This window comes from Aquarana catesbeiana, linkage group LG12 (assembly GCF_042186555.1).
Source record: "Aquarana catesbeiana isolate 2022-GZ linkage group LG12, ASM4218655v1, whole genome shotgun sequence".
Lineage (NCBI taxonomy): Eukaryota > Metazoa > Chordata > Amphibia > Anura > Ranidae > Aquarana > Aquarana catesbeiana.
The window spans coordinates 435631-453134 of NC_133335.1; the positions used below are offsets into that span (position 1 = coordinate 435631).

At 53.3% G+C, this 17504-nt stretch overlaps 1 protein-coding gene and 1 pseudogene across 2 annotated transcripts in view; both read right to left on the minus strand.

Moving 5' to 3' along the window:
- FAM20A (FAM20A golgi associated secretory pathway pseudokinase) overlaps positions 1-17504 on the minus strand; it is a 124805-nt gene that overhangs the window by 100251 nt on the left and 7050 nt on the right. For both annotated transcript variants that reach the window (XM_073607061.1, XM_073607062.1), the window contains exon 2: positions 12492-12887. In XM_073607061.1, the coding sequence (XP_073463162.1) occupies positions 12492-12887 (396 nt within the window). The remainder of the gene's footprint in view (positions 1-12491; positions 12888-17504) is intronic.
- LOC141114649 (U2 spliceosomal RNA) lies at positions 6762-6853 on the minus strand (annotated as a pseudogene).

Consider the following 17504-nt stretch of genomic DNA (forward strand, 5'->3'; position numbering starts at 1 on the left):
GCAGGGAAGGGGTCAGAGCAGGGGACAGGTCAGGACAGGGGTCAGAGCAGGGATGGGGTCAGAGCAGGGATGGGGTCAGAGCAGGGGACAGGTCAGGACAGGGGTCAGAGCAGGGATGGGGTCAGAGCAGGACAGGGGTCAGAGCAGGGATGGGGTCAGGACAGGGGACAGGTCAGGACAGGGGTCAGAGCAGGGTAGGGGTCAGGTCAGGACAGGGGTCAGAGCAGGGATGGGGTCAGTTCAGGACAGGGGTCAGAGCAGGGATGGGGTCAGTTCAGGACAGGGGTCAGAGCAGGGAAGGGGTCAGGACAGGGAAGGGGTCAGAGCTGGGGACAGGTCAGGACAGGGGTCAGAGCAGGGATTGGGTCAATTCAGGATAGGGGTCAGAGCAGGGAAGGGATCAGGACAGGGAAGGGGTCAGGACAGGGGACAGGTCAGGACAGGGATCAGAGCAGGGAAGGGGTCAGGACAGGGATCAGAGCAGGGAAGGGGTCAGGACAGGGAAGGGGTCAGGACAGGGGACAGGTCAGGACAGGGATCAGAGCAGGGAAGGGGTCAGGACAGGGGACAGGTCAGGACAGGGGTCAGAGCAGGGAAGGGGTCAGGACAGGGAAGGGGTCAGAGCAGGGAAGGGGTCAGGACAGGGGACAGGTCAGGACAGGGATCAGAGCAGGGATGGGGTCAGGACAGGGGACAGGTCAGGACAGGGGTCAGAGCAGGGATGGGGTCAGTTCAGGACAGGGGTCAGAGCAGGGAAGGGGTCAGGACAGGGATCAGAGCAGGGAAGGGGTCAGGACAGGGAAGGGGTCAGGACAGGGGACAGGTCAGGACAGGGATCAGAGCAGGGAAGGGGTCAGGACAGGGAAGGGGTCAGGACAGGGGACAGGTCAGGAAAGGGGTCAGAGCAGGGAAGGGGTCAGGACAGGGAAGGGGTCAGAGCAGGGATGGGTCAGGACAGGGGACAGGTCAGGACAGGGGTCAGAGCAGGGATGGGGTCAGAGCAGGACAGGGGTCAGAGCAGGGAAGGGGTCAGGACAGGGAAGGGGTCAGGACAGGGGACAGGGATCAGAGCAGGGATGGGTTTAGAGCAGGGGACAGGTCAGGACAGGGGTCAGAGCAGGGATGGGTCAGTTCAGGACAGGGGTCAGAGGAGGGAAGGGGTCAGGAAAGGGAAGGGGTCAGAGCAGGGGACAGGTCAGGACAGGGGTCAGAGCAGGGATGGGGTCAGAGCAGGGATGGGGTCAGAGCAGGGAAGGGGTCAGGACAGGGGACAGGTCAGGACAGGGGTCAGAGCAGGGTAGGGGTCAGGACAGGGAAGGGGTCAGAGCAGGGGACAGGTCAGGACAGGGGTCAGAGCAGGGAAGGGGTCAGGACAGGGAAGGGGTCAGAGCAGGGATGGGGTCAGGACAGGGGACAGGTCAGGACAGGGGTCAGAGCAGGGAAGGGGTCAGGACAGGGAAGGGGTCAGGACAGGGATCAGAGCAGGGATGGGGTCAGAGCAGGGGACAGGTCAGGACAGGGGTCAGAGCAGGGAAGGGGTCAGGACAGGTCAGGACAGGGATCAGAGCAGGGAAGGGGTCAGAGCAGGGGACAGGTCAGGACAGGGGTCAGAGCAGGGATGGGGTCAGAGCAGGGATGGGGTCAGGACAGGGAAGGGGTCAGAGCAGGGGACAGGTCAGGACAGGGGTCAGAGCAGGGATGGGGTCAGAGCAGGACAGGGGTCAGAGCAGGACAGGGGTCAGGACAGGGGTCAGAGCAGGGTAGGGGTCAGGTCAGGACAGGGGTCAGAGCAGGGATGGGGTCAGTTCAGGACAGGGGTCAGAGCAGGGAAGGGGTCAGGACAGGGAAGGGGTCAGAGCTGGGGACAGGTCAGGACAGGGGTCAGAGCAGGGATTGGGTCAATTCAGGATAGGGGTCAGAGCAGGGAAGGGATCAGGACAGGGAAGGGGTCAGGACAGGGGACAGGTCAGGACAGGGATCAGAGCAGGGAAGGGGTCAGGACAGGGATCAGAGCAGGGAAGGGGTCAGGACAGGGAAGGGGTCAGGACAGGGGACAGGTCAGGACAGGGGTCAGAGCAGGGATGGGGTCAGGACAGGGGACAGGTCAGGACAGGGGTCAGAGCAGGGATGGGGTCAGTTCAGGACAGGGGTCAGAGCAGGGAAGGGGTCAGGACAGGGAAGGGGTCAGGACAGGGGACAGGTCAGGACAGGGATCAGAGCAGGGAAGGGGTCAGGACAGGGAAGGGGTCAGGACAGGGGACAGGTCAGGACAGGGGTCAGGACAGGGAAGGGGTCAGGACAGGGAAGGGGTCAGGACAGGGGTCAGTTCAGGACAGGGATCAGAGCAGGGAAGGGGTCAGGACAGGGGACAGGTCAGGACAGGGATCAGAGCAGGGAAGGGGTCAGAGCAGGGAAGGGGTCAGGACAGGGATGTGGACAGGTCAGGACAGGGGTCAGAGCAGGGTAGGGGTCAGGTCAGGACAGGGGTCAGAGCAGGGTAGGGGTCAGTTCAGGACAGGGGTCAGAGCAGGGAAGGGGTCAGGACAGGGAAGGGGTCAGAGCAGGGATGGGGTCAGGACAGGGGACAGGTCAGGACAGGGGTCAGAGCAGGGATGGGGTCAGAGCAGGGATGGGGTCAGAGCAGGACAGGGGTCAGAGCAGGACAGGGGTCAGGACAGGGAAGGGGTCAGGACAGGGGACAGGGATCAGAGCAGGGATGGGGTCAGAGCAGGGGACAGGTCAGGTCAGGGGTCAGAGCAGGGATGGGGTCAGTGCAGGACAGGGGTCAGAGCAGGGAAGGGGTCAGGAAAGGGAAGGGGTCAGAGCAGGGGACAGGTCAGGACAGGGGTCAGAGCAGGGATGGGGTCAGAGCAGGGATGGGGTCAGAGCAGGGATGGGGTCAGAGCAGGGATGGGGTCAGAGCAGGGGACAGGTCAGGACAGGGGTCAGAGCAGGGTAGGGGTCAGGACAGGGAAGGGGTCAGAGCAGGGGACAGGTCAGGACAGGGGTCAGAGCAGGGATGGGGTCAGAGCAGGGATGGGGTCAGAGCAGGGATGGGGTCAGAGCAGGGGACAGGTCAGGACAGGGGTCAGAGCAGGGATGGGGTCAGAGCAGTACAGGGGTCAGAGCAGGGATGGGGTCAGGACAGGGGACAGGTCAGGACAGGGGTCAGAGCAGGGTAGGGGTCAGTTCAGGACAGGGGTCAGAGCAGGGAAGGGGTTAGAGCAGGGAAGGGGTCAGGACAGGGGACAGGTCAGGACAGGGATCAGAGCAGGGAAGGGGACAGGTCAGGACAGGGGTCAGAGCAGGGATGGGGTCAGAGCAGGGATGGGGTCAGAGCAGGGAAGGGGTCAGGACAGGGATGGGGTCAGAGCAGGGATGGGGTCAGTTCAGGACAGGGGTCAGAGCAGGGATGGGGTCAGGACAGGGAAGGGGTCAGGACAGGGAAGTGGTCAGGACAGGTGACAGGTCAGGACAGGGGTCAGAGCAGGGAAGGGGTCAGGACAGGGAAGGGGTCAGGACAGGGAAGGGGTCAGGACAGGGAAGGGGTCAGAGCAGGGATGGGGTCAGGACAGGGAAGGGGTCAGGACGGAGGGCAGGTTGAATGGACCCATATTTTAGGCAGTTGCAGGGAACTAGGAGTGGGACCTCATCACTGTCAGAGTGCACAGAACGAGCCCAGACCTCAATCCCGTGAGGTTCTGTGGAAGACATGGAATAGCCGTCTGCTTAGTTCACATGACAACTCAAAATTCTTCTAAAAATCTTTGAGATTTTTAAGGCCCCTTTCACTTGTGCGACTTGGAGCTGTAAAGTCACATGATAAGCCATACCCCATGATTTCCAATGAGTACCGTTCATAGCTGTACGACTTCAGAGTAGTCCCTGTACTACTTTGATGTGACTTGAGGTCCATAGACACAGGCATCGCTTCAAGTCACATCAAAATCGCGGCAAAAATCAGGCAATTTTCAGGCCGCACAAGTGTGAAAGGGGCCTTAAGTTACGTAAATCTGTCCATAAAATAAGGAGTACGGTGTCAGACACGGGCTCCTTCAGAGACCCGGAGAACATGCAGCCACCTTCAGGTGATTGGACACTGGTGGGCCGTATTGTGGGATGGTCCATATAGCCCCTCTCATTCCCAGCAAGCTATAGGATGAACTTCCAGGACAGGGGGGCGGGGTCCGATGTTATTATGGGTATTACAGGCAAATCCTCTTTTATGGTTTGATTTACAGAAGATTCTGATGGGGTTGAGCTCCGGCCGTGTTCGGATTATATAGTACAGGACACATATGGGCCCCATAGACCCTGGGATTTCCCCCCCAAGCCATAGAACACAGAGCTGGGCATCACAACAACAATTCCAACATGTCCTCAAAGGCAGTCTGGTCCTGAACTCAAAAAGTGGCCTAAACCATGACAGGGCTAAGCTGGTGTCTACACCTGGTAGATCTTCACCGATGGGAGAACCAGGCGGGAGGCCTACAAATCTAAGACACCTGGTGCTAAAGGGTCGAAGGTAGTGACTGAACAAGTCGAGTGAGATTTACCAGGAAGAGGAGGAACCTTGTCCTGAGAGGTAAATGCCTTCGAGATAATCTGCCTAGAATGAGTGACACACGGCACCCCCTGCCAGCAGGACAGAGATTGGTGGAGGAGAGGTGAATGAGTGACACACGGCACCCCCTGCCAGCAGGACAGAGATTGGTGGAGGAGAGGTGAATGAGTGACACACGGCACCCCCTGCCAGCAGGACAGAGATTGGTGGAGGAGAGGTGAATGAGTGACACACGGCACCCCCTGCCAACAGGACAGAGATTGGTGGAGGAGAGGTGAATGAGTGACACACGGCACCCCCTGCCAGCAGGACAGAGATTGGTGGAGGAGAGGTGAATGAGTGACACACGGCACCCCCTGCCAGCAGGACAGAGATTGGTGGAGGAGAGGTGCCAGCAGGACAGAGATTGGTGGAGGAGGGGTGAATGAGTGACACACGGCACCCCCTGCCAGCAGGACAGAGATTGGTGGAGGAGAGGTGAATGAGCGACACACGGCACCCCCTGCCAGCAGGACAGAGATTGGTGGAGGAGAGGTGAATGAGTGACACACGGCACCCCCTGCCAGCAGGACAGAGATTGGTGGAGGAGGGGTGAATGAGTGACACACGGCACCCCCTGCCAGCAGGACAGAGATTGGTGGAGGAGGGGTGAATGAGCGACACACGGCACCCCCTGCCAGCAGGACAGAGATTGGTGGAGGAGGGGTGAATGAGCGACACACGGCACCCCCTGCCAGCAGGACAGAGATTGGTGGAGGAGGGGTGAATGAGTGACACACGGCACCCCCTGCCAGCAGGACAGAGATTGGTGGAGGAGAGGTGAACCCGCACTGCACACACACGTCACCATGGCCAGAGAGAAATCTCTTTGGAATGCTTGTGAGCTGGACAGAAGAAGATTTCCATTCCACCTATGTATCAGAACCACCTTGTCCTTGTGGACAAAGCTGCCAGTCCCGAGACACATCCTGCCAATGTGACAGCCACCAAAAAAGCCACCTTATGAGTGAGTTTAGCCACGAGCATTTCCTCAATGGGCTTAAAAGGGACCAGATTAGGATCCCAGGATGACAGCAAGGTTTGAACAGGGGGAGTCATGTGAGCTAACCCTTGAAGAAACGTCACCAGAGCATCGGCATTCAGAACTCTGAAAGAAAATAGCCAAGGCTGAAACTGCCAAAAAAAAAAGTGCCCACACATAGAGAGTGAAACACAAAAACGTGCAACGGGTGTACAGAGTCCTCCACTAGGGAAGGACCTTACCCTGATCCCCCGGGACGTTAGGCTCCAGACAGGGACTGAGGTACTCAGACAAAGGGTCCATCCGGCTGAAACCAGGCGGACCCCCACAACTGGAAGGTCTGCCGAAGCAGACCGACCCAAGTACAGTGGGGCTCCCCCGAAGGGAGACCCCTCAAAGGAGAGGGCGAACCAAGCCAAAAGGTCTATGTCCACCCCCTCCCAAGACTTTCAGAGTAGGCCCGAGGACCCACACCCTACTCGCCACACAGTGACAAAACGTGTATACAAAGACAACCAAAAAAAGACAAAAAGGTGACAAACAGGGGTAAAAGAAAGAGTGGGGAAGATAGTGAGATGGGAGAGTGAAAGTGGCCATTGTGCTATACAACGGCCGGCCCTCCGGCCAGGCATAAAAATTTCCCCTGGTCCTGGCCAAAAGGCCCGGCCCAAGAGGCAGGTGCGAAAAACGTGTGTTGTGGTGAAAGTGACCATGGTGCCATAAAATCAAGTGCTTTCACACCGTGACTATACGGCACCCCTGAACTGCCACTTCAGGGGCACATTCACCACTGGCTTTTCAAAGAAGCCCTGACCCCCCAACCCAGGCAACAACAGACCCCACCACAGACAGGAAGGATATGGAGATCAGGAAGCCGGAAAAGAGCCCTTTACCATCAGGCTCTGCCGTCGCTCCCATCACTCCATCCTAATTACATTCGGGAAGTACTAACCACTCCCCCCCTTACAAGAGGGGATTAAGTGTTCTCTCCCAAATAACTGTCTGGAGCTAGATCCGCCCCAATCCAGGCCAGAAGGCCAGGGTCTCGACCCTCTGGTTCAGACCCCGTGGTTCTCCATCCCCATCAGAAGGCTTCCCTTTCGGCTACAAACCGCTCCAGGTCACCTTCACTCCAGCAGGCTTTGCATAGCAACCACAATCCCGTCTCTATTTCGCCATAGATCAGGGACGGAAGCAAGCGCCATCTCCTGGAAACGGATAAGAACAGATACTACACTTGATCTTAGCCAAAAAGGCCGAGAAGCAATTAGCAATAATAATAAAATGTGATGGACCCCTGTACTCAAGAAGAGAGTATATCTGCCATATATAAGTGTCCCTTGTCAGATACCAGCAGGATCCAAAGTCCCTTAGCCCACCCAGTCACTTGTTGAGGGAGGCATCAGTGTAGGGTGGTAAGAAACATAAGACTGTTTATTCATACACAGGCACAAAGAGATATACACTCAGAGGACATCCCCTCTGCTTTGCATAATGACACAGGGCGGGGTAAACTACATTCAGTAACCAGAGGCACACCCAGGTGTATTCAACTTTCCAGCAGAAGACCGTCTTATCAGCAGGGAGGGCTGTTGGAGGAATTCCCCCCTCCCTCCACTCTGCCCCCGGTCTACATGCTAGAAACACATACTGTATACATCCCATAATAGGTTGCTCCCAAGGCAGACAAACAATAGAACAATAGGATACAGCTACACCTCAAACGATCTAGTAAAAAGTCTACAACAGTTTATGAGATCAAAGCTCATTCAATATTCCAGCAGTCGGAAAGGTGGAATTAATTCATCTTCATAAATTTCTTGAGGGATATTGTTCAGAAATATTACTGTCCCAAGTGAAAGAGACCCTTCACTCTTTCATCAAACCATACATAGAATCCAGGATAACAGGGGTAAAGGAAATGCTGAGTCCAGTGTGGTTGTACGACGAGTCTGATTCGTGCAGATCAGTCACCCTGTGCCCCTAATAGACACGGTAAGATTACACATAGGTGGGGCCGGGGGAGCTGGACAAAGAGTTTCCAGAGCTCTCTAATGTAAGCTGGGTTCCACAAAACCTCCGCTCAAAGTGACTCCCGTCACAGAACATCACCAATTCCAGTGCAGGCCTGGTCAGCCGGCAGACCAACGATATCTTGGCCTTGTGAGACAAATATATGGGCCGGTCCAGAGACTGAGGAAGATAACTCCTTGCAGTGAGCACATTGAGCTCCAGAGGTCCGTAGAGAAAATGAGCAAAAAATCAATGCCTTGAAGGCGGCCACCATCAGACCTCGTAATCTCATACAAAAGCAGATGAATGGAAATGGAGTGAAGGGTCCAAATACAAACCATGTCCAGGGCTAGGCTCAGATACTCCAAGCAATGGGTCCAATCCAACACAGACCTCTGGAGGTTGAGGATCCACCAAAAGTTTAGAAGTGTCTGCATCATCCACTGGATGTTGGCAGAAAAAGCTGATGCAGATGAAAAATGTAAACACACATCATTGATGGCTATCAATGCCGAAAATTCCCCCTGTTGCAGCCTGATTTCATCTGGAATTTTTAGATCCACAGAAGGTGTTGATAACCTTAAAATCCAGGATAGGGGAACACCCACTTTGAGTTTTAGAATCATAAATAGGTTGAAATAAACGTACTCCTCATGCCTGTTAATCTGAAGGAACCAGAACAGTCACTCCTGAGTGAAACTGTTCCAAGACCGTGTCCTGTAAAGTCCTGCAATCCCAGTGCAGAAGCATGCAGATTTGAGGGCATTCAACGGGGAGGAGGCAGGAACTAGAATTTCAGCCTGTCCAACCAGGACACCATGTCCTGGATTAAAAGATCTAAAATTCCCTGAGTCTAGGTGTCCACCAGACACCCACCCACCCGTAGCTGTAAAGAAAACCCCTCATTGCAAGGCGGGATTGGTACCAGTCTTGGCTCGCTTAGTCTTGCGATGGAATTGGGATGAGGACAAGGACTTGGAATTGGAAGCCTGCGAGGTATGAAAGGAACTCTTCCAAAATCCAGGTGCACTTGAGTCTGCAGCAGGCATCTTGGCTTTCTTCCCATAGGTAGAGTGAATGGCATTAAAAATCATTACATACATTTAGAGGAGTTTTCTAAATCTAAACGCATGTTTAATAGTACCAGTATGAGGCTTAAGTGCCCTTCCCACACATGACTTCCTTAATAAAGATGCCCAAGGACTCTCCAGAGTTGTTCTCTATCAAATGGAAAGCTTTCTGGATGTTTCATAGAGACCTCCTCCACAGATCAGTTCAACAGCCACCAGATCCTGCACATGTGGATGGACATGACAGTCAGATGAGAAGAACCTTGGTGCAGGGAGTCTGCCAAAACTTCTTCGGGAGTAGCTGTTTGGAGGACTGATGGATCTGTCAGCATTGAGCCTGGGTTATATGCCATGCACATGGCCCATGCCACAATAGTCTTGGAAACCACCATAGATGCCATGGTAGGTTGCGTGGCTGAGCTCAAAAGAGCAAAGGAGTCTTTAAAGAGGGCCTCCAACCTCTTGTCAATGAGGTACTTAAAGGCCTGGGACTTCTTTAACCAGAACGGTCAGAGATTTGGTGGGATAGAGATAGCCTCTATGCTGAGCAAACTCCTTGAGATGAATTCTGTCAGGCCATGGCCAGTCTTTGTACAGAACATCCTACACTAGTGGGTGGACGGGAAAAGTCCTAGATTTCGGTAGAAACCCCAAATCCAGGTTGGGAATGAGATTTTCTCCATGTGAAGATCAGTGAGGAATTTTCTTAGTCTTCCAGGTTCAATTAGGAGTCATAAACAAAAAACCTAAAGATTGCGGGGAGTGGGAGGGGTAATGTGGACTGGTAAATATTGCTGGGAGTGGGAGGGGTTATGTGGGTTGGTAAAGATTTCTGGGAGAGGTTATGTGGGCTGGTAAAGATTGCTGGGAGGGGTTATATGGGCTGGTTAGGATTGATGGGAGTGGGAGGGGTTATATGGACTGGTAAATATTGCTGGGAGTGGGAGGGGTTATATGGACTGGTAAATATTGCTGGGAGTGGGAGGGGTTATATGGGCTGGTGAATATTGCTGGGAGTGGGAGGGGTTATGTGGGTCGGTAAAGATTTCTGGGAGTGGGAGGGGTTATGTGGGCTGGTAAAGATTGCTGGGAGGGGTTATATGGGATGGTTTTTATAATTGATGGGAGTGGGAGGGGTTATATGGGCAGTCTCACAATTCTTCTTGCCAGTGTCCCATCACCTGAAGGTGGCTGCATATAACCTCTGGTCTATGATGAAATGAGCCGGTGTCCTGTACAAATGTAATTTCAGATTCTAAGTAGTCCCAGGTAGTAGACATGTATACACCTCACTGCAACTGGATTATTCCCCACCCCCTTCATATGCATCTGCACTACCTGTAACTATTAGGCTTTAAGGTGTTGAGCCATATGTTAAGTGTTTTGCCGCATACACACGATCGGAAATTCTGCCAGCAAAACTCCGATGAGAGCTTTTTGTCGGAAAATGCGACCGTGTGTATGCTCCATCGGTCTTTTGCTGGCGGAATTCCAGCCAGAAAAAGATTGCGAGCAGGTTCTCTATTTTTTGGTTGGGAAAAGTTCCTACGCATGCTCAGAAACAATGGGACGCATGCTCGGGAAGCACTGAACTTCATTTTCTCGGCTCGTCGTAGTGTTGTACATTACCGCTTTCTTGACGATCGAAAGTTCAGAGAACTTTTGTGTGACCGTGTATATGCATATATAAGCTTGAGCAGAATTCTGTCGGAAAAAACCATCCAAGTTTTTTCCGACAATAAATCCACTGGTGTGTGTAGGGGGCATTAGACACAGGCTGAACATTCGTGGGTTATTGGAGGTAGGAGGTCACAATGTTTCTGATTTACCATGTCTATGGTGCCAAAATCCCAGTGCTGAAACCAACCTTACCTGGACCATAATAGCTGTAACCTGGTGTTGTATGATGCTTTTAGAAAAAGAAATGTTAACAACAATATTTACTCTATCATTACCCCAAGACTGTATCGTATTAATGGAGATCCCACCACAACCAGTCCATAATACCCCAAGACTGTATCGTATTAATGGAGATCCCACCACAACCAGTCCATAATACCCCAAGACTGTATCGTATTAATGGAGATCCCACCACAACCAGTCCATAATACCCCAGGACTGTATCGTATTAATGGAGATCCCACCACAACCAGTCCATAATACCCCAAGACTGTATCGTATTAATGGAGATCCCACCACAACCAGTCCATAATACCCCAAGACTGTATCGTATTAATGGAGATCCCACCACAACCAGTCCATAATACCCCAAGACTGTATCGTATTAATGGAGATCCCACCACAACCAGTCCATAATACCCCAAGACTGTATCGTATTAATGGAGATCCCACCACAACCAGTCCATAATACCCCAAGACTGTATCGTATTAATGGAGATCCCACCACAACCAGTCCATAATACCCCAGGACTGGATGGTATTAATGGAGATCCCACCGCAACCAGTCCATAATACCCCAAGACTGGATGGTATTAATGGAGATCCCACCACAACCAGTCCATAATACCCCAAGACTGGATGGTATTAATGGAGATCCCACCACAACCAGTCCATAATACCCCAAGACTGGATGGTATTAATGGAGATCCCACCACAACCAGTCCATAATACCCCAAGACTGGATGGTATTAATGGAGATCCCACCGCAACCAGTCCATAATACCCCAAGACTGGATGGTATTAATGGAGATCCCACCACAACCAGTCCATAATACCCCAAGACTGGATGGTATTAATGGAGATCCCACCACAACCAGTCCATAATACCCCAAGACTGGATGGTATTAATGGAGATCCCACCACAACCAGTCCATAATACCCCAAGACTGGATGGTATTAATGGAGATCCCACCACAACCAGTCCATAATACCCCAAGACTGTATCGTATTAATGGAGATCCCACCGCAACCAGTCCATAATACCCCAAGACTGGATGGTATTAATGGAGATCCCACCGCAACCAGTCCATAATACCCCAAGACTGTATCGTATTAATGGAGATCCCACCACAACCAGTCCATAATACCCCAAGACTGGATGGTATTAATGGAGATCCCACCGCAACCAGTCCATAATACCCCAAGACTGGATGGTATTAATGGAGATCCCACCACAACCAGTCCATAATACCCCAAGACTGGATGGTATTAATGGAGATCCCACCACAACCAGTCCATAATACCCCAAGACTGGATGGTATTAATGGAGATCCCACCACAACCAGTCCATAATACCCCAAGACTGGATGGTATTAATGGAGATCCCACCACAACCAGTCCATTATACCCCAAGACTGTATCGTATTAATGGAGATCCCACCGCAACCAGTCCATAATACCCCAAGACTGAATGGTATTAATGGAGATCCCACCACAACCAGTCCATAATACCCCAAGACTGTATCGTATTAATGGAGATCCCACCGCAACCAGTCCATAATACCCCAAGACTGGATGGTATTAATGGAGATCCCACCACAACCAGTCCATAATACCCCAAGACTGGATGGTATTAATGGAGATCCCACCGCAACCAGTCCATAATACCCCAAGACTGGATGGTATTAATGGAGATCCCACCGCAACCAGTCCATAATACCCACCACAATGAATTCATAATACCCCAAGACGGGATCTTTATTAATACCATCCAGTCTTTGGGTATTATGGACTCGTTGTGGTGGGATCCTTATTAATACCATCCAACCACAACGAGTCCATAATACCCAAAGACTGTATAGTATTAATGGAGATCCCACCACAATTAGTTCATAGTGATAACACCTGCTATTGTCACTCCTACCTGTTGAGTTTGGCGGCTCTCCTGCGATAGTTGTGGATGGCTTCATGGGAATTCAGCAGCAGGTCCTGGGTTGAGGGTCTGGGTTCTGGTATCTGGTACAGTGGGTGCGAGAAGAGGTGCTGCAATTTGGAGCCTCTGGATGCCAATGTTGGCTCTGCAGTACTGGGGACTGTTGGCCTTGGTGCCGTTTCTGCAGTTTTGAGGACTGTGGTTCCTGGTACGGTGCTGTTCTGTGTTTGGCAGTCGCAGTTCCGGATGAGTCTGCTCTGAATTTCTGGCCACAAGTGGAAGTAAAAGTCAGCTGCCAGGATGGCGGAAAATGCCAGCAGCAAGAGGAGTCTGTCCCTGCGGAGCAGCAACATGGGCACACAGGATGGCACAGCGACTGAGAAGAGCCTGGTGAGAAGGGAATGTGGAAGGCAAGGTGTTGCTGGGAACTGGTGGGTCAGGTTACAGTGGTAAAGTGAAACTGGGGGGGGGTCAAGTTACAGTGGTAAAGTGAAACTGGGGGGGGTCAAGTTACAGTGGTAAAGTGAAACTGGGGGGTCAAGTTACAGTGGTAAAGTGAAACTGGGGGGTCAAGTTACAGTGGTGAAGTGAAACTCTGGGTGTCAGGTTACAGTGGTGAAGTGAAACTGGGGGTGTCAGGTTACAGTGGTGAAGTGAAACTGGGGGTGTCAGGTTACAGTGGTGAAGTGAAACTGGGGGTGTCAGGTTACAGTGGTGAAGTGAAACTGGGGGTGTCAGGTTACAGTGGTGAAGTGAAACTGGGGGTGTCAGGTTACAGTGGTGAAGTGACCCTGGGGGGGTCAGGTTGCAGTGGAGAAATGGAACTGGGGGATCAGGTCACAGTGGTGAAGTGGAACTGAGGGGTCAGGTTACAGTGGTGAAATGGAACTAGGAGGGTCAGGTTACAGTGGTGAAATGGAACTAGGAGGGTCAGGTCACAGTGGTGAAGTGGAACTGGGGGGGTCAGGTTACAGTGGTGAAATGGAACTGGGGGGGTCAGGTTACAGTGTTGAAATGGAACTGGGGGGGTCAGGTTACAGTGGTGAAATGGAACTGGGAGGGTCAGGTTACAGTGGTGTGAAGTAGAAATGGGGGGTCAGGTTACAGTGGTGAAATTGAACTGGGGGGTCAGGTCACAGTGGCGCTGGTACAGTAGTGAAGTGGACCTGGGGTGTCAGGTCACAGTGGTGAAGTGGAACTGGGGTGTCAGGTCACAGTGGTGAAGTGGAACTGGGGTGTCAGGTCACAGTGGTGAAGTGGAACTGGGGGTTCAGGTCACAGTGGTAAAATGGAACTGGGGGGGTCAGGTTGCAGTGGAGAAATGGAACTGGGGGATCAGGTTACAGTGGAGAAATGGAACTGGGGGATCAGGTTACAGTGGTGAAGTGGCGCTGGGGGGGGTCAGGTTACAGTGGTGAAGTGGCGCTGGGGGGGGAGTCAGGTCACAGTGGTGAAGTGGCGCTGGGGGGGAGTCAGGTCACAGTGGTGAAGTGGAACTGAGGGGTCAGGTTACAGTGGTGAAGTGGAACTGGGGGGGTCAGGTTACAGTGGTGAAATGGAACTGGGGGGGTCAGGTTACAGTGGTGAAATGGAACTGGGGGGGTCAGGTTACAGTGGTGAAATGGAACTGGGGGGGTCAGGTTACAGTGGAGAAATGGAACTGGGTCAGGTTACAGTGGTGAAATGGAACTGGGAGGGTCAGGTCACAGTGGTGAAATGGAACTGGGAGGGTCAGGTTACAGTGGTGTGAAGTAGAAATGGGGTGTCAGGTCACAGTGGTGAAGTGGACCTGGGGTGTCAGGTCACAGTGGTGAAGTGAAACTGGGGTGTCAGGTCACAGTGGTGAAGTGAAACTGGGGTGTCAGGTCACAGTGGTGAAGTGAAACTGGGGTGTCAGGTCACAGTGGTGAAGTGAAACTGGGGTGTCAGGTCACAGTGGTGAAGTGAAACTGGGGTGTCAGGTCACAGTGGTGAAGTGAAACTGGGGTGTCAGGTCACAGTGGTGAAGTGAAACTGGGGTGTCAGGTCACAGTGGTGAAGTGAAACTGGGGTGTCAGGTCACAGTGGTGAAGTGAAACTGGGGTGTCAGGTTACAGTGGTGAAGTGGCACTGGGGTGTCAGGTCACAGTGGTGAAGTGGAACTGGGGTGTCAGGTCACAGTGGTGAAGTGGAACTGGGGTGTCAGGTCACAGTGGTGAAGTGGCACTGGGGTGTCAGGTCACAGTGGTGAAGTGGCACTGGGGTGTCAGGTCACAGTGGTGAAGTGGAACTGGGGTGTCAGGTCACAGTGGTGAAGTGGAACTGGGGTGTCAGGTTACAGTGGTGAAGTGGCACTGGGGTGTCAGGTTACAGTGGTGAAGTGACCGGGGGGGGGTCAGGCCACAGTGGTGAAGTGACCGGGGGGGGTCAGGTCACAGTGGTGAAATGGAACTGGGAGGGTCAGGTTACAGTGGTGTGAAGTAGAAATGGGGGGTCAGGTTACAGTGGCACTGGTACAGTAGTGAAGTGGACCTGGGGTGTCAGGTCACAGTGGTGAAGTGGAACTGGGGTGTCAGGTCACAGTGGTGAAATGGAACTGGGAGGGTCAGGTCACAGTGGTGAAGTGGAACTGGGGTGTCAGGTCACAGTGGTGAAATGGAACTGGGGGGTCAGGTTACAGTGTTGAAATGGAACTGGGGGGGGGTCAGGTTACAGTGGTGAAATGGAACTGGGAGGGTCAGGTTACAGCACCATCCAGTTCCATTTCACCACTGTAACCTGACCCCCCATTTCCACTTCACCACTGTTACAGTAGTGTGAAGTAGAAATGGGGGGTCAGGTTACAGTGGTGAAGTGGCACTGGGGTGTCAGGTTACAGTGGTGAAGTGGCACTGGGGTGTCAGGTCACAGTGGTGAAGTGGCACTGGGGTGTCAGGTTACAGTGGTGAAATGGTGCTGGGGGGGTCAGGCCACAGTGGTGAAGTGACCGGGGGGTTTCAGGTCACAGTGGTGAAATGGAACTGGGAGGGTCAGGTTACAGTGGTGTGAAGTAGAAATGGGGGTCAGGTTACAGTGGTGAAACTGAACTGGGGGGTCAGGTCACAGTGGTGCTGGTACAGTAGTGAAGTGGACCTGGGGTGTCAGGTCACAGTGGCGCTGGTACAGTAGTGAAGTGGACCTGGGGTGTCAGGTCACAGTGGTGAAGTGGAACTGGGGGGTCAGGTTACAGTGGTGTGAAGTAGAAATGGGGGGTCAGGTTACAGTGGCACTGGTACAGTAGTGAAGTGGACCTGGGGTGTCAGGTCACAGTGGTGAAGTGGAACTGGGGTGTCAGGTCACAGTGGTGAAGTGGAACTGGGGTGTCAGGTCACAGTGGTGAAGTGGAACTGGGGTGTCAGGTCACAGTGGTGAAGTGGCACTGGGGTGTCAGGTCACAGTGGTGAAGTGGCACTGGGGTGTCAGGTCACAGTGGTGAAGTGGCACTGGGGTGTCAGGTTACAGTGGTAAAATGGAACTGGGGGTGGTCAGGTTACAGTGGTGAAATGGAACTGGGAGGGTCAGGTTACAGTAGTGTGAAGTAGAAATGGGGGGTCAGGTTACAGTGGTGAAGTGGCACTGGGGTGTCAGGTTACAGTGGTGAAGTGGCACTGGGGTGTCAGGTCACAGTGGTGAAGTGGCACTGGGGTGTCAGGTTACAGTGGTGAAATGGAACTGGGGGGGTCAGGTTACAGTGGTGAAGTGGAAATGGGGGGTCAGGTTACAGTGGTGAAGTGGAACTGGATGGTAAGGTTACAGTGGTGAAGTGGCGCTGGGGGGGGTCAGGATAGAGTGGTGAAATGGAACTGGGGGTCAGGTTACAGTGGTAAAATGGAACTGCGGGGGTCAGGCCACAGTGGTGAAGTGACCCTGGGGGGGTCAGGTTACAGTGGTGAAATGGAACTGGGAGGGTCAGGTCACAGTGGTGAAGTGGAACTGGGGGGTCAGGTTACAGTGGTGAAGTGGCACTGGGGTGTCAGGTTACAGTGGTGAAGTGGCACTGGGGTGTCAGGTTACAGTGGTGAAATGGAACTGGGGGGTCAGGTTACAGTGTTGAAATGGAACTGGGGGGTCAGGTTACAGTGTTGAAATGGAACTGGGGGGGGTCAGGTTACAGTGGTGTGAAGTAGAAATGGGGGGTCAGGTTACAGTGGCACTGGTACAGTAGTGAAGTGGACCTGGGGGGTCAGGTTACAGTGGTGAAGTGAAACTGGGGTGTCAGGTTACAGTGGTGTGAAGTAGAAATGGGGGTCAGGTTACAGTGGTGAAACTGAACTGGGGGGTCAGGTCACAGTGGTGCTGGTACAGTAGTGAAGTGGACCTGGGGTGTCAGGTCACAGTGGCGCTGGTACAGTAGTGAAGTGGACCTGGGGTGTCAGGTCACAGTGGTGAAGTGACCCTGGGGTGTCAGGTCACAGTGGTGAAGTGGAACTGGGGGGTCAGGTTACAGTGGTGTGAAGTAGAAATGGGGGGTCAGGTTACAGTGGCACTGGTACAGTAGTGAAGTGGACCTGGGGTGTCAGGTCACAGTGGTGAAGTGGAACTGGGGTGTCAGGTCACAGTGGTGAAGTGGAACTGGGGTGTCAGGTCACAGTGGTGAAGTGGCACTGGGGGGTCAGGTTACAGTGGTGAAGTGGAAATGGGGGGTCAGGTTACAGTGGTGAAATGGAACTGGATGGTAAGGTTACAGTGGTGAAGTGGCGCTGGGGGGGTCAGGATAGAGTGGTGAAATGGAACTGGGGGTCAGGTTACAGTGGTAGAATGGAACTGGGGGGGTCAGGCCACAGTGGTGAAGTGACCCTGGGGGGGTCAGGTTACAGTGGTGAAATGGAACTGGGAGGGTCAGGTCACAGTGGTGAAGTGGAACTGGGGGGTCAGGTTACAGTGGTGAAATGGAACTGGGAGGGTCAGGTTACAGTAGTGTGAAGTAGAAATGGGGGGTCAGGTTACAGTGGTGAAGTGGCACTGGGGTGTCAGGTTACAGTGGTG